At 48.0% G+C, this 26066-nt stretch overlaps 13 protein-coding genes across 13 annotated transcripts; 5 read left to right on the top strand and 8 right to left on the bottom strand.

Moving 5' to 3' along the window:
- Positions 1-8: 8 nt before the first annotated feature.
- ASPGLDRAFT_50415 (tubulin-specific chaperone D) lies at positions 9-4070 on the bottom strand. Its single transcript, XM_022547305.1, has 6 exons — positions 3876-4070; positions 1321-3823; positions 991-1273; positions 595-939; positions 366-531; positions 9-301 (listed from the first exon to the last, which is right to left on the bottom strand). Exons 1-6 carry the CDS (start codon positions 4050-4052, stop codon positions 170-172), a joined length of 3606 nt encoding a protein of 1201 aa, XP_022398051.1. The 5' UTR covers positions 4053-4070; the 3' UTR covers positions 9-169.
- A 435-nt stretch (positions 4071-4505) lies between these two features.
- ASPGLDRAFT_132849 (uncharacterized protein) lies at positions 4506-5983 on the bottom strand (the record flags this gene model as incomplete). The annotated part of the gene is made up of 2 exons (XM_022541157.1): positions 4506-5155; positions 5227-5983. The coding sequence occupies 2 exons, from the start codon at positions 5981-5983 to the stop codon at positions 4506-4508; spliced, it is 1407 nt and encodes a 468-aa protein (XP_022398050.1).
- Positions 5984-10496: 4513 nt separating this feature from the next.
- pkcA (protein kinase c) lies at positions 10497-14307 on the bottom strand (the record flags this gene model as incomplete). Its single annotated transcript, XM_022543735.1, has 8 exons — positions 10497-10558; positions 10612-11017; positions 11077-11278; positions 11332-12364; positions 12436-12831; positions 12896-13471; positions 13526-13792; positions 13872-14307. The coding sequence occupies 8 exons, from the start codon at positions 14305-14307 to the stop codon at positions 10497-10499; spliced, it is 3378 nt and encodes a 1125-aa protein (XP_022398049.1).
- A 350-nt stretch (positions 14308-14657) lies between these two features.
- ASPGLDRAFT_50413 (uncharacterized protein) lies at positions 14658-15177 on the top strand. Its single transcript, XM_022547304.1, has one exon. The coding sequence runs from the start codon at positions 14750-14752 to the stop codon at positions 14972-14974; it is 225 nt and encodes a 74-aa protein (XP_022398048.1). The 5' UTR covers positions 14658-14749; the 3' UTR covers positions 14975-15177.
- Positions 15178-15304: 127 nt separating this feature from the next.
- On the bottom strand, positions 15305-16064 carry ASPGLDRAFT_50411 (uncharacterized protein). The gene has a single exon (XM_022547303.1). The coding sequence runs from the start codon at positions 15881-15883 to the stop codon at positions 15665-15667; it is 219 nt and encodes a 72-aa protein (XP_022398047.1). The 5' UTR covers positions 15884-16064; the 3' UTR covers positions 15305-15664.
- A 1047-nt stretch (positions 16065-17111) lies between these two features.
- On the top strand, positions 17112-17587 carry ASPGLDRAFT_38129 (putative eukaryotic translation initiation factor eIF1a-like protein; the record flags this gene model as incomplete). Its single annotated transcript, XM_022544908.1, has 2 exons — positions 17112-17422; positions 17479-17587. The coding sequence occupies 2 exons, from the start codon at positions 17112-17114 to the stop codon at positions 17585-17587; spliced, it is 420 nt and encodes a 139-aa protein (XP_022398046.1).
- Positions 17588-17658: 71 nt separating this feature from the next.
- Positions 17659-19020, bottom strand: alg3 (dolichyl-P-Man:Man(5)GlcNAc(2)-PP-dolichol alpha-1,3-mannosyltransferase; the record flags this gene model as incomplete). The annotated part of the gene is made up of 3 exons (XM_022543734.1): positions 17659-18261; positions 18315-18838; positions 18900-19020. The coding sequence occupies 3 exons, from the start codon at positions 19018-19020 to the stop codon at positions 17659-17661; spliced, it is 1248 nt and encodes a 415-aa protein (XP_022398045.1).
- An 84-nt stretch (positions 19021-19104) lies between these two features.
- On the bottom strand, positions 19105-20357 carry ASPGLDRAFT_661344 (uncharacterized protein). The gene is made up of 2 exons (XM_022548985.1): positions 20042-20357; positions 19105-19985 (listed from the first exon to the last, which is right to left on the bottom strand). Exon 2 carries the CDS (start codon positions 19900-19902, stop codon positions 19489-19491), a length of 414 nt encoding a protein of 137 aa, XP_022398044.1. The 5' UTR covers positions 19903-19985; positions 20042-20357; the 3' UTR covers positions 19105-19488.
- Positions 20102-22379, top strand: ASPGLDRAFT_660338 (serine/threonine-protein phosphatase). Its single transcript, XM_022548971.1, has 3 exons — positions 20102-20586; positions 20648-21348; positions 21397-22379. The coding sequence occupies exons 1-3, from the start codon at positions 20570-20572 to the stop codon at positions 22008-22010; spliced, it is 1332 nt and encodes a 443-aa protein (XP_022398043.1). The 5' UTR covers positions 20102-20569; the 3' UTR covers positions 22011-22379.
- Positions 21919-23172, bottom strand: ASPGLDRAFT_50405 (cyanamide hydratase). Its single transcript, XM_022547302.1, has 5 exons — positions 22805-23172; positions 22457-22744; positions 22094-22401; positions 21998-22037; positions 21919-21944 (listed from the first exon to the last, which is right to left on the bottom strand). Exons 1-3 carry the CDS (start codon positions 23013-23015, stop codon positions 22187-22189), a joined length of 714 nt encoding a protein of 237 aa, XP_022398042.1. The 5' UTR covers positions 23016-23172; the 3' UTR covers positions 21919-21944; positions 21998-22037; positions 22094-22186.
- Positions 23173-23631: 459 nt separating this feature from the next.
- ASPGLDRAFT_50404 (uncharacterized protein) lies at positions 23632-24037 on the bottom strand. Its single transcript, XM_022547301.1, has 2 exons — positions 23909-24037; positions 23632-23851 (listed from the first exon to the last, which is right to left on the bottom strand). The coding sequence occupies exons 1-2, from the start codon at positions 23950-23952 to the stop codon at positions 23650-23652; spliced, it is 246 nt and encodes an 81-aa protein (XP_022398041.1). The 5' UTR covers positions 23953-24037; the 3' UTR covers positions 23632-23649.
- A 411-nt stretch (positions 24038-24448) lies between these two features.
- Positions 24449-25294, top strand: ASPGLDRAFT_38125 (uncharacterized protein; the record flags this gene model as incomplete). The annotated part of the gene is made up of 3 exons (XM_022544907.1): positions 24449-24563; positions 24615-25051; positions 25103-25294. The coding sequence occupies 3 exons, from the start codon at positions 24449-24451 to the stop codon at positions 25292-25294; spliced, it is 744 nt and encodes a 247-aa protein (XP_022398040.1).
- ASPGLDRAFT_660210 (uncharacterized protein) lies at positions 25204-25948 on the top strand. The gene is made up of 2 exons (XM_022548967.1): positions 25204-25477; positions 25553-25948. Exons 1-2 carry the CDS (start codon positions 25313-25315, stop codon positions 25790-25792), a joined length of 405 nt encoding a protein of 134 aa, XP_022398039.1. The 5' UTR covers positions 25204-25312; the 3' UTR covers positions 25793-25948.
- The last annotated feature ends 118 nt before the right edge of the window (positions 25949-26066 follow it).

The following is a 26066-nucleotide window of genomic DNA, read 5'->3' as shown; positions in this document are numbered from 1 at the left end:
CTTTTCTTTTTGCACTTTTTTTTTTTTGGTTCTCTATATACTATCCACTGGCTATCCCTCAACGCCCTTTTCCTTTATTTTCATTTCCATTTCCATTTTTTATTTTCTTCTTCATTTCATATTCTAGAAGTCTATTCATTATGTGCTTGGTATTTTGACCCAAATCCATCTACGCAACTAAAACCCCCCGTAAAGCCTCAACCTCCCCCTTGATCTCCTTAGGCTGTCTAGTCCAATCCCCCAACTTAACCTCATCCGACTCAGTTACCGTATACAAATACTCCGAAACAGTTGACCGGACCTGCTTTAGTTAGCCAAACCTTCTTCGCTATCATGAATAGTCACTCCAGAGTCAATAGACCTACCCTCGGGAACGGATGCAGCAGCATGGCCGTCAGTTTCTTCAGAACCTCGGGCCGGAGCTCTAGGAAGCGAGATAATGGAGCGTAGACCTTGACGGCGGCTTCGAGGCGTTGGATATTGGATGATTTGAAGTGTGCTTTTTGAGTGAGAGTGAACAGTTTTCGGAAGCTACACACAGCGTTAGCGTCAATCAGGCTTGTATATTAGCTGCTCGGTAGACAGGGAACTGACATTTGCTCTGACCCTTCAGGGATAGATGAAATATATCCATCAACCAAGAATGCTAGTAACTCCATGATAGGTATCGCAAAGCGATCGTCTTGCAAGTTCTCACTCAGGATGGTCGACAGATCCTTGAGTATCATGGGCAGCATTGCTTCTCGTTGCTCGACCTTCTTGCTGTTGATACACTGCACCAACGCTAAGCGCGAGGCACGGATTAATCCCTCAGTACCGGCAACAGCTGACGTCGCAAGGCCTTGGTATAGAGGCAGACGCAGCCAGTCAATTGCCTGGAGTTCCAGTAATTGGACGAAGTAATCCGGGAACGACACATGGCTGAAATGGTCGTATTTCCTACTAAAGTCAGCCAAACATCCAGATAAATTAGCAATTACGAAGGCTTGCCTTTGCAACGGCGGAAAATCTTCCGCTGACTCCCAGAAACTCTGCAGACCAAGCCAGGCTTGTATACGGACTTTATCCAGTTTCTCCGCTGCGAGTCGACAGAGACAACCGACAATTTTCTGGGCGCGTGTTGAGCGAGTTTTACGCTCAGATTCCTTTTGGAGAATGATCCTTGCTGCTTGGATTGCTTCTAGTCGTAGTAATGATCCGATATCGCCTCGCCTGTCGGTCGTGTAATCGTTCAAGAAGTTGATGGAATGGTCTACTATATCATCCGTCACAGCTACCAACAGTTAGCATGTGGGTCACCTAGCCTCATCCTGAACTTACTAATATACGGTAGGACCTGCGTCGCCAAGCACTTCACGGCTGCCACTCTCTTCTCGATCAGTTCTTCCGGACTGGCGCATTGGAGTAGCTCCTGTATGATTTCTGATCTAAGACTATTCTCAGGCTCAACGCTCTTGAACACGGCTCCCAGAGCGTATATTTGGCCACGGCCAGTGGAAAGTTTCCTTGTAGTCTGGATATGCGAAAACCAGCCTTGAGCTGTTTGCTTTTGCTTCTCCAACGACAACAGTGGGAACAATTGCGATGCGGCGTCAGAAGAAGCTTCGATTGCGAGGTCTTCCCCGCGGGAAACGCAAAGCAAGAGAGTCTCTCGAGCGTTGTTTATTGAAGCGGTCGAGGGTTTAGGTGGATTGGATGCGTCTGACTTGATGGCTGTTCGAGACAAGGAATCAATGAGACGCGCTGACACTTCCGCCGTCAGTTCAGGGCGAGAGGATTGAAGCGTCAAATCATCCTTGGAAGGGCCGAATGAGGAACCGAAGATGTCCCAAAGCTGAGCAACCTGGACAGCAAGATCTGTTGCTTCAGACGAGTCTGTTTCTTGTTGTTTGTTATAGGCGTCAACAGTAGCTGCAATCGACAGCATACAACCATGTCTCGTCTCCACGTCGTTCCGCGGGAGGTTGGAGAGTTTATGAAGAAGTCGCTGAAGCACAATCCTCATTGTCGTATAGGATCCATGAAGACTAAGAACTCCAATTGCCCTTGCAGCATGTCTTCTCGACTCAGAATCGGGTGAGCCGATGCCTCTCCACTGCATTAAAGATTCCACAAGCGGGCTCCAGTAAACATCATCGAGGGCTGCCGTCGCCTTCGCCACATAGTTCATCGCTCGCGAGCGTCGCGCAACGGCATGATAATCCACGACTTGGACGAGCGATATGCCCTCAGCGATAGTATTCGGGTGACGGCCAATCAGTTCTTGCAAAGCAGCAGAAGAACCTCTCCGGATATTTCCTGAAGGATCCACGCAGGCAGCGCATACGAGCTCAACAGCCAGCATTTGCAGAATGCTAGTTTCTTTTTGCTGCGTAGGCGTACTGATCGCGTCTGCCCTCAAGGCCAGCAATTCCTGCGTCGTGTACTTCCGAGACAGTGCCCAGATACCAAAGCACGAAGCGTCTCGCACACCAGTACCAACAGAGCTACCAGTCGACGACCTCTGCTCAAAGTCAAGTCCAGACACAAGCGGTTGCAGTACATTGTAGAGGTGATGGGTTGGAGGAGCGCGACGGAAAAGCAAATGTCCAAGCGTTAATATCAAGCCTTGCCATCGCTGAGCATCAACCGCACTCAGGTTCCGCTTCAGCGTATTGATCCCAATTCTCCTGGCCTCAAATGGTGCCACTATAGTACCGTCTCGCGTCTCATACAGGATATTCTCCTCCAATGAGCCAGTGACAGCTTCGATAACATCGGCTGCCATCCTTGGGTCCAACTTCAGGGTAATAATACTCAAAGCCTTGCTTGCAGCAAAACGCACAGGCGTATCCTTATCAGCAAGCGAGACCAGCAAATGGTCGATCACTTCTTCCAGGATAACAGATACTTGGTCGTCTGACATGGAGCCATTCTCGTTCAGCGACAGGGCCATCACACTGACGCTGCGGAGAATCTTTATGATAATCTTCCGCGCCAGAGCGGACGACTGGATAACTTTGGATACGTTCGACTCTCCATGCACAATACGTAGAGTCTGCTCGAATACCGGTTCAACCAAGGGAGCAAACCCCTCAACCTGACCAGACGCCGCCAATCGCGCAAGGAAAGACAATACCCCAATACACATATACAAAGAAGGCGGCTCACCACTATCCACCGGTTGAAGTATCGAGAACGCCCATTCCGTAAGGTTATTCAAAACTCCAACAGCCAGCATATCCCGACGCAGAGCAAGCCGTGCAAGCAACGCAGTAGCCGCTTCCCGCTCCTTTCCAGAAACATCGACGTAATTCAGTGATGCAGAAAGTAGAGACTTCGTAACAGCAGGCGTCTGAGGCGAGAGAGTCTTCAGACGATCCAAATTGTCGTATGGTATCGGTATATCATCCGATGATATCGACGACAGATCAAACGGGGCGAGCAACAAATGCGAGAGCCAGGTGAGCATCACATATCGCTCTTCCCATACCAGTCGCCGCGAGATATCGTCACTCAATGCAACCTCCATAGGATCATCTTGCGGAACGGCGTCCCATTCGATGAAAGCGCGAAGCATCGGGTCGAGATACTTTGGCTCATTATTCAGAAACCGGGTGATCACCTTTACCCCGCGCACTTTGCAGAATGTGTAGAGGAGTCTGCACACAGCCCGGGGGAGGGGATAAAGCGCCCCATATGACAGTGATTTTGTAGCCGCTGTTTCAGAAGCATATTGGTCACGATGCTTAAGCAAGTATGCTAAGAAGACATCGACTAATGGCGGCAGGAGCTTTTGCAGATGAGGGTCCAACAGTTGTGGCCATTCTTGGAAGGGTTCGAGCTGTAAGAGTCAGTGTTTTTTATTTCAAATATGGCAATTGATGGTAGCTTACAAGACCTATGAGCTTCTCTGTTTTATTTGCCTGTGTCCATCGTCGGGGAACTCGGATATTGTGTCCATTCTCCGTGCGTGTTTTCCACAGCAGAGACGGTAGTTTTGCAGAGAACTCGTCCACGAGGTCTCCGGATGCCCGTTGAAGTTTGACTTCTCTGTCGTCCGCGGCATCCATAATGATATCTGGTATTTGTATGGAAGTCAAAGAGACGAGTGCTTTGCTGTTGAACCAAGTTCATGGTGGGGACGTGGATCGCCGGTAAGGTCATGTGACATTTTTTGTATAGCAACCACAACGACATGATGATTTCCATTTTATAGAGCATTTTCCAGTCTAAGACTATGCATTTCCACAACGACATGCATTGGTTGCTACAGTTTCTAGATAACAATGATTCCTTTCAAGAAGAATATTGAGTTATAGACTCGCAATATAAGTTGGAACGGACCATGGTTTGTGTCAGAACAGGTGAGTCTAAGATCAGGTCCTCGGTACAGATTATATTTATTCAATCTAGCGATGAAGGAATGAACCAAGAAAGGCAAGGAAAACATTCGAATTTCATAATTAGAGTCGTAAAACTAAGGTATCTAAAGCATAATTTATAAATCATTTGTATAGACCGCGTCAAAGATCCTCATCCTCACCAACAAGCACATCTCCCCCATTCCTACAAAACCCACCCTTACCACCATCCGCCAACTGTATCACAGTCTTCCGAATATGCATAATCGTAATCGCAAGAGCCAATGAAGTCCAAACATCCTGTCCCCGCTCTCCAACATCAAACTGAGAGATGAACTTGCTCCCCGTACCCTCGCCCCAACCCTTTGGACTCAGCGGATCGGTGTCGAGAGTCAAGATGGCAACAATTGGACCGCATATCACGAAGCCGACTAAGAGGGGAAAATTGCGACGAGAAGTGATTCTCATATCGGTGTCGAGTTCTTGCTTTATCTGAGCACCTGCTGTTTTGACTTTGCGTGGACTAGTGCTGCGTAGTGACATTCCTAGTGCGTCGTGGTACCGTTTTGCTAGTTTTCCTAGACGGTTGTTGAGCTCTGAGACTGCATAAACGACCGATTCTCCTTCTTTTTGGGCGCGGATAGTATACACGGGGATTGTCCCGGGTTTGTTGTGTATATCTGCGTCCCGCATAGCCCAGTGGACATATTTCTTGATTGCTCTTCTGATCTTGTCCTCTGGTCTGGTCCGTAGAAAATTGCAGTCTCTCACTTGTCCACCGAGAGAGAACAAGCCGAGAAGAGACTTGATAGCTATAGAAACAAAGAGATAAATCAGCCCTGGTATTCAATAAAGGAGGATGCTTAGGTAGTTCTCAACTTACCATGAAAATCGGAGTGCTTGAAGGCTCGAATAATGGGAATTGCTTCATCTTCGGGAAGAGAAAACATGGTATCAGGAAGCGTCGAAAAGTCATGTTGCCAGTGCCGGGGCAGTAGAGGCTCGAAACCGCGCATTGCCAGCCGGAAGAAGAGCTCTTTTTCTGCTTCACCCCAAGCGTCCTCGGGCAGACTGACAGCTGCAGCCCAGCGCTTGGCTCGCTCCAGAGAGAAATCGTAAACAACGCCTTTTGTCTCTTTTTTGGAGACACCACGTTCATCATCATATTCGTATTCGTCATCTTCGTCATCGCTCAGTCCGTCATCAGCACCGGTGAGAAGAAGCTGTCGCCTGGAAAAGGCCGTTTTAACAGCCTTAGACGGAGGACGATATAGGTCATCGTCGTCTGCTCCTTTGGACAAACTTCTACCTCTCTTTAGTGACTTGGGAGAGTCCCAGGATGGATCTCTATCGTCGTCGTCAGGCAGCTCAGGCTCGAGTGAGTTCCCAGAATTCCAGATCGGGGACTTGGGATTGACAAAGTGAGATTGATACGAAGGCTCCTTAGCAGGCAGCCCACCGATAGGAGAGGAAGGCGTCGGGTAGATTGTAGAATTCAAGGTCTGGCCTTTAGGGGTAGTAGGCCGCTCAGTATGGTGAGCATTGTCCGCTGCATCCGTGAGACGAGGCGAGTTTTTGCTTTCAGTCTTGACTCGTGCTTCCCTCCCGCTTGACAGATTTACCCGTTTTGGTGGCCTCATGAACAAATGACTCTGACACTCTACCGTCTTAGTGACCGCGCTTGAGATCCCCTTTCGCTTGCGGGAAAGCCGCCTCTGTGTAGGTGACATGGATTCATCATCGCTATCGCCAGGTACATATTCGGGACGATAAGTCGGATCGATGGTTTTAGATTTGCGGGCTCGTTTTGTCCCCGACGGGAGCCATTCGTATTCCTCGTCCGATTGCCGGCGATAGTCCGCAACGGGGAGATGTGTTGGATCGATGGCCTTAGACTTATGAGGGCGCTTCGTCCCAGATGGGAGCCACTCGTACTCATCGTCTAATTGCTGATGATCGTCTCCAGTAGGGCGATAAGTCGGGTCGTTCAATTTCCGGGGTCGTTTCGAGGCCGTTCCTGATGGAAGCCATTCGTATTCATCGTCTGATGCCCGATGGTCATCTTCAACAGGAAGATAGGTCGGGTCGAGGGGTTTAATAGTCTCTAGTCCAAATCTGATAGAGTCCGGAGTTGGATAGACCATGTTGGTCATGGTATTCTGAGGGGTCCGTGGCGTTCCCATGTTGTTCTTTCGTTTTGCTGAACTTCGATGAGCACGAAAATTACCAATTTCACTGTGCAAAATTGTTCAGAGAAGGAAAGAAGTGTCAGAAAGATGGAAGTTACCGGCTGTTTAAGTGTTCGGCTCTTCGAGAACCGGACAGCCCTCGAGTCAGACAAAGGTAAAGAAAGAAAGAAAGCGTCGAGACCGTTCTTTATGCTATGCTTCTATCTTTGGATTTCTTTCTCCTATTGATGAATGGAATAATGAAAAATATATTCACAAAGAATGAAATAAACAAAGCATTTCATTTCTGCCCATTGCAGACTGGATGGTGGGTGTTCTATCTTTACTTCCTTTACTATATTCTTTGTTATTAACGCTTCATCTGTTTTCCATCCAATCTTTATCTCTCATCCATTCTAATACATTACCATCACATTCACCAATCTAATAATGATAGGACTTCGTGCACTCTGCTCGACTACACCGTGTTCGTCAAGGAAATCGGTCCTTGGCCTTCTCTTCAAACAGCTGGGATTTTCGGTAATGTGGGAAAAGTGGAAGTATGAATGCATTGATTTTTCATGCGTTGAACTCCTACTGCTACTTTGCTTCGTCTACTCCTTACTGTCTCATTTCGCGTGCGAATTATTCTGATCTACCACGACATCCCCTGGGAAATCTGGCCTTCTGTTCTTGGCTTTGTTATCGCAATTGGATTTCTATAATCACTGTGTACACCGAGTCATCGATACGCTACTACTACTACTATGTTGCTTGACCGTTTTTCGCAAAAAAAAAAAAAAAAAAAAAAAAAAAAAAAAAAAAAAAAAAAATTACTCGTAACAATTAAAAACCAAGAAAAATTATCCAACGTAACCATAAAAACCCAAGATTTGGCGCATTATGTATGATGCTTCAAAGGGTCTGATATGTAATACAGTTCATGAGACATTTGAGCGAAGCTGTATAGGGCACCTGAATTTAGGACGATGTTCTGGATGTTCTGGAAATAGCCTAGTTCTCAGAACGAGAAAAGGTGAATGATTGATAGCGGTAGCCTGTATGTATAACAGAGAAACATATCTCTAGAATAAATAGTCATGGCTGCATGTATGATAGAGAAAAATAAACACTTAGAAGTGAATGTTGAGCAAGTTTGAGAAAGTGAATAACCTGAATCTCTTCTCACACTTCTTTCTATTCTATCTCTCCCTATCCTACTCGATCCACCCTACTTAATCCATTCTACTCCTTTTATTCTCCTCCTAAAACCACCTCTCATCTATAAGCACGATGGTAGCTGGACTAGGTAAAATAGCCAACGCCATCATCAACAGCATGCCCAAGTTCTGGGGCCATTTTGAAAAACTGCTGAACATAATTGTGACGGCTCAACGCCGCATCATCGGCTGATATAGATAAACGACACCAACACGCCAAACAAAGCCGTACAAGCAACCAAGGCAAACGCGGGCATGAGCCCTGTCGCACAATGACTATAAAACCCCTTCTCCATCTAGATAGATTTCCTTTTTTTCTTCTCCTCTCCAGATTCGATATTCTCGTCGTTAGGCTACCTAGTCCAGATATGAATATCATTCGTTTTATCTACTAGCTTTCGAGCCCGTGACAATAATCGGAACTCTTTTCTCTGCGATCATCTGTGGCTTCAAGGAGTTCATTGTGTATTTGTACAAAGAACCCGAGGATATGTGCGCCACATTTTTCTGGATAGTTCTGAATATGTTTTGGACATTGTTCAGTCAAGTCTTTACCATTTTCACGATAGTGAAAATCTGCCCAGGTTGGGGCGCGCCAGGCGATAACAAGCTTCTATGCGTTGTTGCCAGTTTTACGCTTGCTGTGGAGATTAATCGATTATCCGCCTTCTCATGAGAAGTGGAAAAGCGTGGTACAAGTAAGTAGTATGCATAATATACCCACGAAGTGTTTACCAGATGCTGACTTCTGGGGATTTAACAGGCGCTACAAAGATCAGCAACATATGGAGAACAACGAAAATGCCAATGAGGAAGGTCTTTCATATAAAGGAAGTAATGAAGAAGACATTCACAAAGAAACAAAGAAACACAGAAACAAAAAAGCAAAGAAACAAAAGGTTTTTGTTCTCAGTCGCTTTACCTACGGGCTGATTATTGAATGATTGACAATGAAGGTCACAGGTTTGACGGGCGATAGAGAGGGGAGTGAAAAGAGAAGTGACGGTCCTTGAGGGTTAACCGGTTGGAAAGCACCACCCAGAATGACTCTCAGCCCTATGTCCGGGAACGAGGCCTCCATACTGCACAACGTCACATTTATAACAAGAATTAAGACCGTAAATGTGAGCTGGAATAATGATAAGGTGGCTTGAGTGGTGTACCAACGAAAGTCTTATATGCGTATGCATCTTGTGGAGGCAGCAGTTCTCGGACAGTCGCGCTGGAAGGGATCCATCCGAAGTAGAGCTTCTTGATACCTATGAAGGCATCCCTCAGAGGCCTATATTGTGAGAAGGTCAGTATGATGCCCTCCTGCACTTCGCTTGAGACTGGGACTGGCTGCAAAGCGAGTGGAATGTACGCACCATCAGTGTTGCGTTTCGATCGCCATATGACCCGGTGCTGGAAGCGGAGCTCTTCTGATAAAATATAGAGATAAAGTCCACATCAATCTCTGATAGATAGGAATGGAATACTGATATTTTCTCTATGCAGATAAAATTTGGTGTGAAATAACTTATTTTCTTGAAGAAAACAAGAGTCAAGTATTCAACCGAATAAGTAACACTACTATCTGGTTCGAGGCAGCAAAGTGCAATATAGCAATGAATGAGGTTGGTTGTAAGTAAATGCACAGTTGCAGCTAAGATTTTGAAAAATGTACCAATATTCGTCCGCCTGCCCTGAAACATAAGAGGAACCTAAGAAAAACGAAAGAAACAAATTGTTCTTCTTTTTCCCGCTTCCCTTTTCCATTTCCTTCATTCTATTGTATTTTACTTTGTTTTATCTTTTATCTTTTATCTTTTATATTTATATATATATATATATATATAATTTTTTTCTTCTTCTTCTTCCCTGGGAAGAAAGATTCGAGTCAGACAACTATTACGGGGGCGGGAGCTGTTGTTCTGCAACCGAGTACTTCTTGATCCATCCATCGACCACCATCCACTAAACCAATACCTTATCACTTTTGACATCTTCCATCGCCATACCATAGCTCTTGGTACTTATCTGACAGGTGTGTCCCGGCTATCACTACCCAGGGTGTAAGATGGATGTACTTCTAAGTGAGATTCCTATCCCATCCTTGATTCCAAAGTATTAACGGAGATTGTATAGTGATCTGCCCTCTTGCTAATAACACCGAACGGGGTCCAAAGCCCGTGTACTTCTCTCCAGACTTTGGCATGAGCAAAGACACCATCCTTGCAATTCTACAGAACCATCGCCCCCTGGTACAAATGCTATGGCCTCGCCACGAAATAGTAACATCTACCGGCCTGAGATCAAACACAAGGAAATTCACCCTTCAAGATCCTTGTGGAAGCAGACACAAACTTTCATTAACCAACTTCGATAACGGCATTTCAGTCTCAAAGAAGACTCCATTTCGGGATCTGTCTGTGGTACGTTGGGAAATACAAAAGGCATTGAGGTGTGGTCGAATAGTTTTGCTTCGACGAAATTGCTATATCTAAGCTGGTTTTAATGCGGAAAGTCAAGTATATAATAGGATGAATCGTTACTATTTTCATGAGAATAGAAGAATAAAGACTTTCATGGGTATGTCGAGCAGCGTGTGCCCAGTGCATGAAGAGAGAATACGGAAAAAAACGACAAACCAACATCATGCTGAGTAAAGGAACTAGAAGACAAGCATTTGTTTCAAACGAACCCAACTTTCTCTTTTGACATACACATAATCGTAAACACAACAATATAGAAGAAAAGACGTTTCAAGCGGGGAGATAGTAAGATTAGGCAAAGTCCGCAGTGTAGGAGAAGCCCCGGAATTCTTCCTGCATGGCCTGGGAGAGGACTGCACATTGTTAGTATTACACTGACAGAAAGAGTCGAGCTGTAAAAACTTACCTGATTGCACCGGCGTAAGAACCGGAGTGACACTGGTGAACTCCGTGTCGAAGTTGCTGGTATCGGTGGGGTTGCTGATAGTAGGCAGGAATGGCGGGGGCACACGCTTGTGGTAGATGTCATCCCAGTTGATGTTCCGGAAGAAAGCATGAGACATGACTTCCTGAGCATCTGTTGGTCCCGAACCAAGACGCAACTCAGGCTCACGGGTGAGCAGCTTCTGAAGGATCGAAACCGAGTCACGAGGCATGTGAATCGGGTACAGAGGCTCATCAGCGAGAATGGCGTCGTAAATTTCATCTTCGTCTTCACCACGGAAGGGAGACTGCTGAAGGAGCATCTGGTAGATGAGGACACCAAACGCCCACCAGTCAACAGCACGGCCGTATTTCTTATCCAGGAGAATCTAATTTGCGGTCAATAAACATGCTCATGATGGGTCGGTAGAAAATGGTAGTATCTTACCTCAGGAGCCATGAACTCAGGAGTACCACAGAAAGTGCTAGTGGTACAGCCATACCACATGTTCTCCTTACAGAGACCATAGTCTGCAATCTTAATGTGACCATCCAAAGTCAAAAGAATGTTATCCAGCTTCAAGTCACGGTAAATGACACCGTTCTCGTGGAAGTACTTGAGAGCTAGACAGACTTCCGCGGCATAGAACCTATCAACGGTTAGCTACCATCCCTTTCACCAACTGTTGCATTGTAAACGTACTGTGCGCGCTTCAGACCAAACTGGCCTCGCTGAATGTGCAGCATCAGATCACCACCACTAATGTACTCCATGACGAAGTACACACGGGTCTCTGTCTGGAAACAGGCGTGAAGGTTCAGTAAGAAGGGGTGACGTTCCTTGTTAGCAACTAAGAAGACGCGCTTCTCGGACTTGGTGCTCTCCACTTCGTCGTTCTCGATAATGAATTCTTTCTTCAACACCTTGATGGCATAAAGCTTTTTGGCACTCTTCGTCTCTGCCAGCATGACCTTACCGAAGTTACCCTTACCAAGCACAGCAAGGAAGTTGAAGTGGTCCAATCCAATGCGGGCCTTGGCTTGCGCTGTAGGAATGTCTTCCTTGACAGGGACCGGCGGTTGCATTGCAGGAACAGGCTGTTGCGGTGAAGGCATACCATATGGCGAACCGACCTTTTGCATAGCTTGTGGCGGGGGCATAGCTTGCTGTTGATAAGACACATATGCAGAAGGGTCGTACGGTGCATGCGAAGGCGGCTGCGGCTGCGGCTGTACTGGGCGACCCATATCGACTGCAAAGGCATGCGTCAGTATCGTCTTGTTATCGACCAAGTTCGAAGAAGACATACCCGGGGGCTGCTGAGGAGAACGCAACCCTGTTGCCGCCGCGGCAGCAGCGGCGGCAGGACCTGCTGTTGGTGTGGTCCTTATGGGCATCTGTTGCCGTTGGGCAACAGCAGTTGGTGACTGTGGTGGGATATACGAGTTAGTGGCGGCGCTCACAGCTTCGGCAGAAGCTCGTCTAGGGGGTGGTCCCCCGTAAGGGCCCTCGACTGGCTTTTGTGGGTACGCAAGTGCTGCGTTATCTTGGGGGGCTTGAGGCGGGCCGCCTGGTCGAAGGGTGCGACCGCTTAGACCGGAACTAACAGATGTTGATTTGTTGTGATTCTTCGCGCGAATCAGTGTTTCCAAGATTTGGTTTGCTGCCTCCATGGACATGCCACAGAAGTCAGGTACCAAATGCGTGCAATGAGCGTGGCAGGCGAGACCGCATTCTAGAAAGGAAGCGCAAGGGGTCAGTCTTCTCTCGTGTCTCTTGTCACAATATCTCCAAGGTTCCAAATACCTGAGCATCTCTTGGCACTCTTGCGTCCAAAGGGAAGCAAGTAACCGCAGTGGCAACACCAGTTGGCCGAAATGTTGGCAAATCCTTCGAAACGATGCGGGATACGGTGGTTGATCTTCTCCTCGTCGGGATCGGTCTCGTAGTTGGCCTTGCTGATACACTTGGTGACGACCTTGGGATAGCACTTGCGATGACAGGTGTACTTGCAATCGGCACACTGCATGCCGGCTGCATACTTCAAAAAGTCGCCGCAAAGAGCGCAACGCATGATGTTGTAGAACTGTTGCGTGACAAACTTGTGTCCCTGCTTCTCGTGGACTTCTTCCTTCTTCTGACGGACAGCACCTTGACGATTCAATCCGATATCGAATGGTCGTCGGTCCTTCAATTGCTTGGCTGCACATAGATATCAGTAACCGATTATCCCGGAGGAACGTAGGGCTCAAATCCCGACACTTACCGAAGCTCATTGACAGATTAATCCGGCCAACAGGCTCCAACGCAAACCAAGAATCGACCATGACATGGCTTGCTGAAGGACCACCAGCGCCCCCTTGACCTTGCCCTGCGGCGCCGGTTGGTCCTGCCGGACCCGGGTTCTGGGGAGATCCTAGGGGAGCGGATGGATCTGGTCGCGCCGTCGAGCCACCGTGTTCCATCTTGTCGGCAGATACCCAGCCCGAGGCGTTGAACTCGGTCTCAATTTTCTTACGACGCATTTCCTCTGCGATATCCGATATACGAACCCAAAGCATACCGATTGGCGTGGGTCGGTCCCCGGATTTATCGTACACAGTCAATTCAATTTCATTGGCCTTTTCGATGTCGATGCTGAAAGCTTCATCTTGCCACCTGTCTGACCGGGTCGCCCTCGTTCTCGCTTTAATGGCGTCTTCGACTTTGAGAACAACGAATGTTTCCGGACCACGAGAAAATCTGGAGCTTGCCGCATGATCGACATCCCTGACAGCCTGGATGCGCATCGTCAACAAACCCGTCAAGGGTTTGCGCATGTTAGGAGTGCTGAGACTTTCATCTGGTCGCGGGTCAGTATTGGTCCATTTCTATCCAAGACGAGAAGAATCCATACCGTCGGGGGTATCCGAAGATTCAATGTCGACATGGAGGTCTTCGTATCGCTTAAGGGCTTGCTTGAGCAATTGGATTTTCTGGTTACTTTCAATCCGTCGACCCTCTGCATCGGCGCGACTCTTCCTATCCCCTTCATCTTGATATAGACGGACCATCTTCTCAATACCGGCTTTGTATTGTTTTTCGACACTCAACTTGAATTCGAGCTGGGACAACATGAGCTGGATCTTCGGACCGAGATACTGTGTGTCATATTTGATCAAGTCTGTATGGCAATGAATGATCAATTAGTCTTCTCTCCAGCCAATATATCCTGCTTTTTGATGTCCCAGTAGGCAACGTACCAAGCTTAGTGTAATTCGGCCTGGCCTTGGGAACCGGAGCAAACGGACGGGGATCAGAAAACGGGGCGCCCGATGGCATGGAGCCTGCTCCTCCTTGCGGAAAGCCACCAGCAGCATCATCGTATTCCTCATCCCCCCCGTAGCCATAATCTTTCGGAGGAGGTACCGGGCCCGAGGCAGCCGGATTCCCCCCATACGGATGACGGCTCTCGGTGGGGGAACCGCCACCATCATGCTCGATGCGACGGATCTGAAGCTCTCTCATCTTCTCCTCCAAGTAGGCGATGTTTTTCCGGCCATCGCGGATATTCGCGTCGACTCGTTGTTGGACGAGGGGGTTATCGGTGGACTGCCGCATGTTGGTCGCAGCGGTTATGAGGGCCTTTTCCCTCTCGATCTTGCGATAGACCGAGGCAATGAGCTCGTCCCCGTCCATTTTGGCGGTCTAGTCACTGACGCGGGGGTTATGGTTATTGTCGTGACTGATGGTTGTTATTGTAGTTTAACGGTGGGGCGATCGAAGGGAAGGGGAGCCTCAATAGCGAAGGAGTCGTCGTCAGAGGGCGTTGTTGTATGTACCGCAAAGCCGATCCTCGGAACACGGATGACAGCTCGATAATGAAATCAGAACTTTTTTATTTTTCCCTTTGCCTCTAAATAGAGAAGAAGAGATTAAAATAAAGCGAAAAAGAAGCGTGCGGGTGAGTGGAAAAAAGGGTGTTGTGGGAAGAAGCGTCGCGGGGCTGTCGGTCTCTAGTACTCACGGTGTCTTCTTGTTGACAGGTGCAAGGGAAGAAGAATGAGGAGTGGAAATGAAACTAGCAACGGGCGACCACCACCACAACCACAACGAGAAAATTATATTATATTATATTATTATGAAGGACGAAGTGGATGGAGAAAAGAGAAGAAGAGAGAGAAAAAGACAAGAAGAATGTGAGACACTGGGCCCGTTGAATGACGAACCTTCTTTTGAGGGGAGATTCCGGTCCGATTCTGCCCAGGGATTTTGTTGTGTTGTTGGATGTTGTGGGTTATTATCTGTACTGGGGATTGTTTGTTTCGCGTCTGAAGCAGAATCTGTCTCTATATCTCTCTTCTAATATTCCTCTCGTCTAAAGGATTGTCCCCCGGGGGAGAAAAAAAGAATTTGTCCCAGACGCAGAAAGTATCCCAATTCAGATACCGCCTACACCACACTGCTCTTTACGGTCAATGTTAGACACTGCAGTGTACAGACAGAGGGATGGATTAGGTTATCAAGCCGATCAGGCTGATTTATTGTGGCTCTGGAAAAAAAGAGAAAAAAAAAGAAAAAAAAAAAAAAAGCAAGAAGGAAGGGAAAAGAAAAGCTTGACAGGGGCTATGAATACCTGTCCGCGAATGGAATCATACTACTATGGAGTACAGACTACGGAGTACGCCGAGGAAGTGAGGACAAGTCAGATACAGCTATGCAGCTATATTGCTAGCAAATATTGAATTGCTTGCAAAACATTGGACGTCGGAACCGTTCCGGCTGCTCTTGTTGCCCGGTTGCCCGGTTGTTGAATGACCCTTTATAATGTTATTCAACGCCCGGGAAAATAAATAGGAAGACCATGGAATGGTCTCGACATTGACTTCAATCCAGAGGCACAACGCCCAGTCCGGCCGGTTTCCAAGGGAATAACCACCCACCCGGCCATGAATTGGACGAAAATATAGACATGCAGAGACTCAATTGGGCCACGGTGATATCTCTCGTCATCATCGACTTACAACCCTGTCAATGGCACCGCCACATAGGTGTTTCAACCCACGGTCTTTTCCGCCACGAGATTGTCTGGATCTGCAAAACATCCCGAGAGACAGCTTCCATTGGTTGCTGAGTATCTCGGGTCGAGTCCTCCAACTGTCGGGTGGGTTCCGGGGCACATGAGAGCTGAGTTGAAACTGGATTCTTCATGCAGCCGAGTTGTCAGCGCAGCTGTATCCCTTGCGACACACAACCATGTCGAAATTAGAGTCATGTGCGCGGTTGAAAAGACAATGCACATACATGCAAGATAGGGTGTTTACATATTCAAACGCCGTCTCGAACTCGTGATATTATGAGCGTGGAAATTGTTGGGAACTCAAAAGTACGAAACTTAGTCCGTCTTTTTTGAACGCAGTCTAGACCACAGAAGCTGTCAATACACAGGGTCATCGGTATTAGAACCCTATAGGGTTATCTCGTGTAGAGCACTCGAAGCAGTCTGCAAGGATTCCCTGTACAATCCAATCCACGATCCACCGATTTGGGCAAATGATCCCAACTTGTATTATCTTAAAGTTCCTGTTAAGGCCACTTTTAGGACGCAAGGGCAAACAAACGGCACTGTTATGTACTTGCAAGGCTTGCTCTCTGCAGTAAGAGTTGCAAGGGTTCCGCAAGCCAAACGATTCCTCGAGGCCATAGTTGACGTTACTGGATTGGATCATCACCGATCTATTCTCCTCATTGACCATACCCGCTTTTTCCTCAAGGCCTTCTCTCCCTTCTCGATCATACATCCAAGGATCGAATCCAAGTCCTTAGGTTTGGTTATTTCACAAACAGTATCCCCAAGCTTGTCCCAGACGAAGATGCGATCTCTTTACCGAAACATGATGCACAACTCTCCAGTCTCTTGTGTGGTATGTATCACAAATCGAGGATCTTCTAAGCCATATTCCCTCGCAATGAGTGGACCTTCCCACTTCTGTTCTTCCCATGGACCGCCGAAGCCAACTTCATACACATTAGCTGTCCAGCCTTCGGGGACTCTGGACTCTGACTTTCTATAGTTAGGATATTGCTGAGTACACAAGAAGTAGGGCCACTTACAATTGAAATCATTATTGTAGTCTACGGTACTTCTGTTGGAGAGAGGGGATGCGAAACTATATTTCATGCAGGAGACGTCACTATTGCTAATCGACATCACAATGCTTTAATTGATGTAGTGACTACGATTCAGGCACAACAAAATATCTCCTCCATTGGCGTTATTGCGAAAATGATCTCGTAGTGGGACGCGATTTAGATCTAGAAAGCACCCCACGGTGTCCCGCTCGGAGAAGAATTTCTGGGACCCTGGGACAAGCTAAAATTTCTCTACCACACCACCACACTCTCACCATCCAGACAAGCAACAACAGGAGAAATTCCTGTATTCTAATACTCTACTTCAAATCCACACCCTCAACCTCCACCTCCCACCTTCAAAAAACAAAATGGGCCCTCCCCGCCGAAAAGTCCTCGCAACCGCCGAAGAAACCCTCACCCCGCCAGACGAACTATTGCAAGGCCAGACCATCGCGAAGGTCATCAAAGCCACCGGGAAAAACATCTACCAGGTGGAATTCCCGTCGAAAGAATCCGTGCTGGTCGAATTGCCTGCCCGCTTCCGGTCCACGATCTGGATGAAGCGGGGGTCGTTTGTTGTTGTTGATACGAATGCGCTCGAGGATCGGGATAATAAGTTGCAGGGGGAGATTGTGAATATTGTGAGGGATGAGAAGGCTTGGCGGAAGGCACCATTTTGGTGAGTTGGATTGGGAATATAAAGGAGTGGTTTGCTAATGGGTTTATGATATACAGGCCGAAGGAATTCGCTAAGCAGCCTGTCACAAGGGCAGAGGATTCGGACGATGATGAAGAGGAATCGAACATGGGAAAGATGCCTTCATCCGACGAGTCTGACGCATAAACAGCCCAATTTCTACCGAATTGAACGACACGACAAATATTATTCTAGAAAACTACAGTATAACGAAGGACTCATTGCGTGTGAACTTCGGCTTTACTGTCAGGCCTCTGGTGCTGAACATCGATTGCCTTGGACCCATTCGCCAAAACACTAAAGACCTGAACAGCAAGTGAGAGGACAACAACGAGAGAACTGGCGTTGGTGCTCGGATACGTATTCCAAGCCCATTCCTGCAATGCCCACACCGCACATATCAACACAGGGTGAAATCCACCTCTCCAAAGCAGGAAGGGTGTCGCCCAGGCGAGATAAGCAAAGAATTGGTAATGGAGGGACCTTGCGCACAACAACCCAATCGCGAGAGATGTCAACATAACCGTCATGATGAATGTTTTGGAGAGCGTTACTGTGTGTTGGCGTCCCTTGATTGTGTTGCGGAGGAATCCAAACAGGTTGGATCCTGATGGCTTCAGCCAGGTTGTAGAAAGGAAGGCAGTCAAGAGGACGGCGTGTAGCGCTAGAAGACCCAGTGAGAAGTTCTTAGATAGGAAGATCTCTTCACCCACGAATCTCCAATTGACGGTCCATTTGAACATGAACTGCCTGGTTAGTTCGAACGCGCGCGAAACGTATCCTACAGGGTCTGCTTGAAGGAAGGGAATTGCCAGTAAAACCTGTATTGCGTCAGTCGGCCGTAGAGCAGAGCTTCAGTAACGCAAATACATACCTGGACAAGCACCGCTATAATCCCCAATGTGATACTCGGCAACAAACCTAGACTGAGCACCGCGACCACAGCAATCGCAGGCGCAAGAAGCAACACGGTCATCTTGATCCCAACTCCCACCGACCAAACAACAACTCCAGCCGTCCATTTCCTATTCATGAACAGCAGGATAGCACCCCACATAGCCAGCGCCGCGACGCCATCATTGAACAACCGCAATACAAAAATACTATGCAGCCGTTTTGAGAGCACAAGCAGCGGGAATAGATACGGCGGAGCCCTCGTTTGTCTATAACACGCCAACACCAACCCCAGAACAGTGATATAGAGCAATCCGAATAGTATCTGGCCATAAACGATATCCCGTCCTTGTTCAGTAAGGTGGTAGAGGATGCTGTAGATGTATACGTGCGCGGCGGGATAGACGAGGGGTCCGGTCGAGCCTCTGATCAGGGTGTAATCGCGTTCGCCAGAGATATACAGCGATACTTGTTGCATGTATGTCGTCCAATCGATTTCAGTATCTGTAGTGCGTCCATATAGTCAGTGTGGTTGTTCGCGACGATAGAATGCGCGAGGTCTCACATGGGACTTTCCAGATCACCAAGGCGCAAAGCAGGGCGTCGCCTAGGACGAAGAGAGGGCCCATCCATTTTGTGTGTCGCGGGTTGAAGAGAAGGCCGTATGCTAAATTTGTTAACGCCATTACGGCATGCGATCTGGCATGCTTGTCTGTACAAGTCTTGGGCAGATGTTGCGCGTTGCCTCAGGCTGTGGGCCAATGGGGTTTATCCCTTTCCGGCTTAGCGTGTTTGTTTTGATATCACCACAGATGACAGCCGGGGTTATGGATACAGCAGACTCGCCAATTTGACCAAATTGATGGATTGCATGAGATGTAATTCGTTTATTGATATACAGGTATAATAACACAATATCTGTCAATCGTAAAATGTTGCAACAACTATCTGTACAGGAAAATGATGGGATATAACGCTAGTACCCAGAAACACACACCCTTTTTGACCCTCTAAACCAATTGGTTCTCATTAGAACCTTGCGAGTATCATAATTGTAAAATGGAACCAAATGCTTTCTTTCTTTCTTTTTTTTTTTTTTTTTTTCAAAGACCCGAGTAGGCCGTTGGCTCTTCTCCATCGAAATGAACCGATCCTTAAAATTCTTCCCTCCCCTGCTTCTGTGAGGTACCTTTCTGATCCGAGAATCCTAGTAAATCTCCCAAAACCCCACTGGGTTTAGGCACTGGACATTGCCTCCGGACATGTTCCAATTTCTCTGCTTCGGCCTCCATCTGGAAGAAAGTCGACACCTCTTCGTCGGCCGGTTGAGGCGCCGTGTATGGTGTATTCTCCCGGTCGAGCATCTCTGCGTCCTTCCTCCTCCGTCGCCGAATTCTCTGTACTTGTTGTCCATCCGCTGTGACCGTCATCTCAGAATCGGCGAGTGTGCGACGCGGGGCGGGGCATGGGAAAACGTGTGGTAAACCCACAACCACCAAAGAGGCCAGGAGGGTCGTGGCAAAAAGGGAGGCGGTCGACCGGGACCGGGGATGGAGGTGAGGCGGCATGATCAATTGGTGAGGAAAAGCAAAAATGGAGGGTAATTGCGGTTGGAATTGCGGCGTTAGAGTAACATCGGAGGGGTCTGTGTCTGTTGTGTGGTACGATTAGTCGAGGTCCAACCGGATATTCGGGAAGATAACATACCTCAATGACGAAGCCAAAAGCAATTGACAAGCCCCTTAAATATAATCCATGGCCTCTCCAATTGACGTGTGTATGTTGGGGACTGCGGCCGTTGAGTGATGCGGTTCCGCCGACTCAAGCCGGACTTGGGAGAATTCGGCCTGGCCTTGGCGATCAGATCTAATCTTATCTACTGGCTATGTGATTGGCTGCGACCCCATCCAGACAGCACAGCGCGAAAGTCGTCTCGACGCGCGGGCAAAAAAAGAGCAAAAATAACATCATCTCCCCTCCTGCCATCTCATCTACTTTTATCATTAAAAAACCAATTACAGCGGGGATCCGGTCGGGAGATGCTCCAGACGAAGATGACTCTATTTTTCCTCTGCACCTAACGATTTCTTCTCCCACTCGATTCTGCTGCGGGTGCTCTTCCAAACTCACTTGACCTGCCTCGCTCTTATCCAGGACCCACTGATCTTCTAACCCGCTCAGACGCCAACAGTCCCATTCTCTCGAGTTTAAAACCGTTCGTTACATTGAATCACCATGAGCGATCTGGACGAGTGCGTTGCTTTATCTCTTCGGATACCAGGGAATTGGAGGATGCTAATACCGGTGCTGTAGGGCGATCGCGCAACTGCGCGCCTGTCGTTTGATACCCGAAACCCAAGTCCGAGAACTCTGCTACAAAGCGCGCGAGCTGTTAATCGAAGAAGGAAATGTGGTTTCGGTGGATGCCCCAGTCACGATTTGTGGAGATATTCACGGCCAGTTTCATGACTTGATGGAACTTTTCCGGGTCGGGGGCGATGTTCCCGACACCAACTACCTTTTCATGGGCGACTTTGTTGACCGCGGATTTTACTCTCTCGAATCCTTCCTCCTCCTCCTTTGCCTAAAAGTCCGATACCCAGACCGTATGACCCTTATCCGCGGGAACCACGAATCGCGCCAGATTACCACCGTGTATGGCTTCTACGACGAATGCATTCGAAAATATGGTAGTGCGAATGTGTGGCGATACTGTTGTGAAGTGTTTGATTACCTGGCGCTGGGCGCTCTTGTGCTGGGGGCAAGTTCGGAGCTGGAACCGTCTGTGTCGAACGTGGAGAGCACACAAGCCATGATGCCGATTGACGACGGAGAGCTAGAAACCGAAGTCCTAAACTCCAAGGGGGAAGTCACCGTGAGCACTTACAGACGACGACAAAGATCGTCATCCAACACATCAACCGATTCGAGAAACATTTCCCCGCCAAGGGACATCTCCGCCGCACCAGGTAACTCCAGCCAGGCACCATTGCGATCCGGAGCCCCAGGCACAGGCGCATCAGGCTCCGGGTCCGGCAGCTACGGCAATACAAGCAGAACAGGCGCAGTCCTTTGTGTGCACGGCGGTCTTTCCCCCGCCATCGAGTCCGTCGACAAAATCCGCCTCATCGACCGCAAGCAAGAAGTCCCCCACGAGGGACCTATGTGCGATCTTCTCTGGTCCGACCCAGACGAAATTGAAGGCTGGGGTCTCAGTCCCCGCGGCGCCGGTTTCCTCTTCGGTGGCGACATTGTCAAAGGATTCAACCACACCAACGACCTCTCCCTCGTTGCGCGTGCCCACCAGCTCGTCATGGAGGGGTATAAGGAGATGTTCGACGGCGGAATCGTTACTGTTTGGTCCGCCCCGAACTACTGCTACCGCTGCGGGAATGTGGCTGCGATTATGGAACTTGGCGAGGATACGAGTAACGGCGGAACGGTGGCACGAAACAATGGCGAATATGGTCGGAGTAATGGTATTTTGATGGGTTCTAATAGTGTTGGTTCTTCAGTTGTCAGTCCGGGGAGACGGTACAGGGTGTTTGAGGCGGCCGCGCAAGATACGAGGGGCATGCCGGCGAAGAAACCTGTTGCTGATTATTTCCTGGTGAGCCCCCTCTTTCTTTCTGAAGATTCAACGGCCATACTAACAAGTCGCAGTGATACCATTTAAAGTTTATTTATGGCACTTGTGATTATGGTAGCGCATCCTTTGTATTTGACTCAGTACAACCCAAGTAACTCGTTTGCATCCAGTTCACATCTATGAACGTCAAGATATTTATTCTTTCTCACTATGCTCCCTATGACACATAACAATCTACACATGCTTGGATACCATATAATGACCTAAAACAGTCCATCATACGGCTCCATCAGAGCATTATGCTCAATATCATGCGGGAAGCTCTCCCCCTCTGCGGTAGTATGGCACCAAGGCTTAAGCCCAATCTCCTCCCTCAGTTTACTCGAGAAGCACTTGGACCACTGGCGGCGCGGATAATGGCCAGTGACATCCTTCACGGTGTTGGGATGGACATACTCCTTGTGAGCACCGATGTTATCTAACCCAGAATCAGCACTCTTCCCATACCATAAGAAAAGAGAAGAGCAACATACCAAACTGCGTAGCCAACTGAATCAGCAACCCAACCGTATGAATCGTCCCAACCCTCACTGAATCCTGATGCCGCATAACAGCCTCTGCCACACTCTCAGCCTGCGGCGACGGAGCACCATGTTCCTTAAGGACGTTCAGGGCCACAACACCGCCGTAGATATCAAAGGACATGAACACGTCGCGGGTGTACTTGTCGATAGTCCCGATGTCGTGGAACAGACAGGTGAGGAGCCAGGTTTCGTCGCTGAACTTCCAGGTCGGGAAGTGTTGTCTGGCGATTGCGAGGCCTGTTTACATGGGACTTGTGTTAACTAGAGGTAGAGTGTATGAGGTAGGGGGAAGTGTACCGTAGTAGAAAACGCGCAAGCTGTGGTTGAAGGTATGCGCTGGGAGCTCTGTCTTGGCGTACTCCAGGGCTGCTTTGGAGACCTGAGTGTCGGGGAGGGGGGTGTCTTTGACGAGCTGGGCAGCTGGGGCCTTGGTAGGAGCGAACTCCTTGGGGTTTATGGGCACGGCACCCCAGCCGTATTCTTCCACTTGGGCTGTTCTGGTGGACATTGTTTCGGAAGGGCTCAAGGGACTTGTGGGAAGATGTTTGAAGATGTGCTTGAAATGCAAAGAGTATTTATAAGTCTCATGGCAAGAGTCCCTTAGTAATTGTCCTGTCGACCGGCATGACGAAGTAGGAGCAGTGACATGGTTCAATATAGCGGGGATTTCCGAAAAGGGTAGTAAAACTTCGTGGGGCATCTAGCTGAGTTTTCATTGGTTGTATGTCCCCGGAAATGCATCAGGGTTCAAATCCCAAGTTAACAGCCTGTCAATGGAGTCTTATAAGTAGTTTCTGCAGCAGCCCCACGACATTTTACTTCCCTTTTAGGAAACCCGTACTATAGTTGTGTGCATCCTTGTACATATAGTTCTTGGACAAAAGTCTATGTAATTTTCCGCAACCACGAAAATATATATAATCACCAAAACATTTCTTTTCCACATAAAACAACCAAACATCAATATTTTTTCTCCATATAGTGATGTGACGGTTAGCAGGCGGCCGAAAAGGGCTACTCCGGCGGCCGTTTTAGGAGTCTTGTTAACCAAGTCCCGTCTTGGCATCAGGTGAGCGTATTCCCACGGCCACAGGCTTTTCCTCCATGCCAGGCCACGGATTTCACGCCCCTTGACGCTAGTCTCAAATTGGACTTTTGTTGCTATTTTGTCCAACATCATCTATCAAGACGCTCTCGCTGCAGTCGCAAAGGGTAGCCAGCTTTGGCTCCCCTCGACCATCATGTTTTCTTGAATTTATAAATCCCATTGTGCTGACAATGTCCTTCCCTGCTTCCATCCTTCCTCCCATGAGCATCTCTTGGAGCACTTCCCATCCTTTTGAGGTTTGTCTTCATCCACAAAACCACTGTCACTCTCATCCTCTTTATCTTCTACTCCAGACTTTCTTTTTGTCTGCCAGTTTCCTGCGGGCTGTGTTGACCATGGCGCCTCGCTCCTGACCAGTTGGATCTGACGACAAAGAGAATCAGACTGATGCCAGCTCTGACCTGACTGAGATCTTTTCAGACAACGGCTCTGGTGGCCTCGATTATTTTTTTTTTCTGAAGCCGGACTTCATGAAGAGATTCCTCGGGAAGAAGGCTGCGTAGGTGTTCTTGTTCTTGTAGCTCCTTGCAAGCTGGTCAGCTGACAGAATTGAATAGGAATGAGTTCAAGATTCCAGAAATTATCTTTGATCCAACTCTGGTACTCAGTCTGCATGTATGCTTGCTGAGTATGCTCTTTCATATCAAGGCTTCAAGAAAATTTCTACAACTGGGCCAGTACTGGATAGCCTGGAGAAACTTTACAGCCTTGGGGTTCTGGATGGCAAGGGGCAGCAGGAACTGAAACTAAAGGATGAAATACTAGATAAGTACATGTTCTGCCAGGTGGAGCAGGAAACTGCTGGGTATTGAATTGCCCTGGAAAAGAGACTGATGGCGTCTGTGGTGCGATCATGGATGCATCAAGGAGGCGAGATCACAGGCTTTGATCAAGTTGCCAGGCCGTACCTCCTTCAATATGCTGGAGCCAAGGAATTCAACAGCAGTGGTGAGTATTCATGAGCCCTTCAGCTAGTCAAGTAGCTAACCCTATGGATAGAAGAAGTTACTGATGCCCTCCAAAATGTCATTCTACAGCATGCAGATATCCGCACCTTCATCCAACATTATGAAGTGGATGTTGATGTTGATGTTCAGGGAATTATCTGCAAAACAGGTTCTCAAACACCATTAGTGCGATTTGCGTGCTTGTTGAGCGCCTCAATTGACCTGAATCAACCATATAAGCTCTCTCCTGAAGAATCCAAATCCCTCAATTGGCTCCCTGTGGTTCATGCACGGCAGGACATAGTAAATAAATGCAAATGGACATGGGATGACCGCAAAGCCAAGTTAGACCGTGCCAGTATGGCATGCCAAACTACCTTTGGCCACCTTGATGAAGGAGCGCTTTCCAAGCACCATCATCATCTACAGGAGAAGCTGGAACTTTTCCAGGATTGGACAATGGAAGCAAAGCAGAAGTATAACAAAGCTGTCTGTGAACTTTGTAATGAGAAGCAACGACAGCGGAACTAGCAGATCCAGGAGAATCTAGAATGGTATCAGAATGAGCAACCCATGATCAACCTTGAATGTCAACTGGCAGGGAAGCTGGTGGATACCAAGGTGATGGGGGCTCTGGAGCACAAGGGTTGTATGCCTCCACAGCATTTAACAGTGATTGATGCCACCTTGAGCATGCCAGGTGCCACCCTTGAAGCGGAGTATCAGCGTTGAATCAACGTGATTAATGCAATGACTGCATTCTGCCCTGTGGAAGAGGGGCGGCCCATGCCTCGGCCCAGCCAATCTCATTGCCGGCCTGTACCTGACAATGACAAACCCTGTCCTCCTGCCAAACAGCAACAGCATTTCTCAGAGGATGAGACTGAGATTACCCTGTTCCAAGCAATGGAATCTGTACAGATCAAGTCTCCAGAAGAGTGACCTAAGCTCTGCTTTCTTTGTCTGGGAAACGCTAATCTCCCACTAAAGAATCAGATTGTGGAACACGCAACACCCGGTTCACTCACCAGGCATTTTCTACAAAAACATGTCAATCCTCCCTGGCCAACCAAAGGGGTTGAGTGTAATATCTGTGGGGTGAAGCTGCTTGAACAGAAAGTTCATCTTTTAAATCACGCAGAGAGGTGTCACGGAACAGTTGTGCGAGGTTCCACTCAGGGAAGGCTAGCATTGGAATGTCAACACCAAGCTGGGCTTGTGTCATTGTAATAGAGAGTACTCCAAGCAATTCTCAGTAAATATGAATCGCTGTGCAACTTTGGAATGTATATAAATATATGGGTATTTTTGCTTCGGAGATGGTTGATAGCGGAGCAAGACTGATACAGATGATATAAATGTAGTGGAATATTAATTGTATTCAATGCTTGATGTTGCTGTACGTTATTAGTTATTGTCACAGATTAAAATGCGGCTTGGACTTAGCAATAAACAAAGAAATAATTTTGTAAGTGTTGGTAAAACATAGGTCCCCTACAGATTT

The sequence above is a fragment of the Aspergillus glaucus genome (assembly GCF_001890805.1).
Source record: "Aspergillus glaucus CBS 516.65 unplaced genomic scaffold ASPGLscaffold_19, whole genome shotgun sequence".
Lineage (NCBI taxonomy): Eukaryota > Fungi > Ascomycota > Eurotiomycetes > Eurotiales > Aspergillaceae > Aspergillus > Aspergillus glaucus.
The sequence above is the reverse complement of the archived record's forward strand: the minus strand, read 5'-3'. Positions and strand labels throughout refer to the sequence as shown.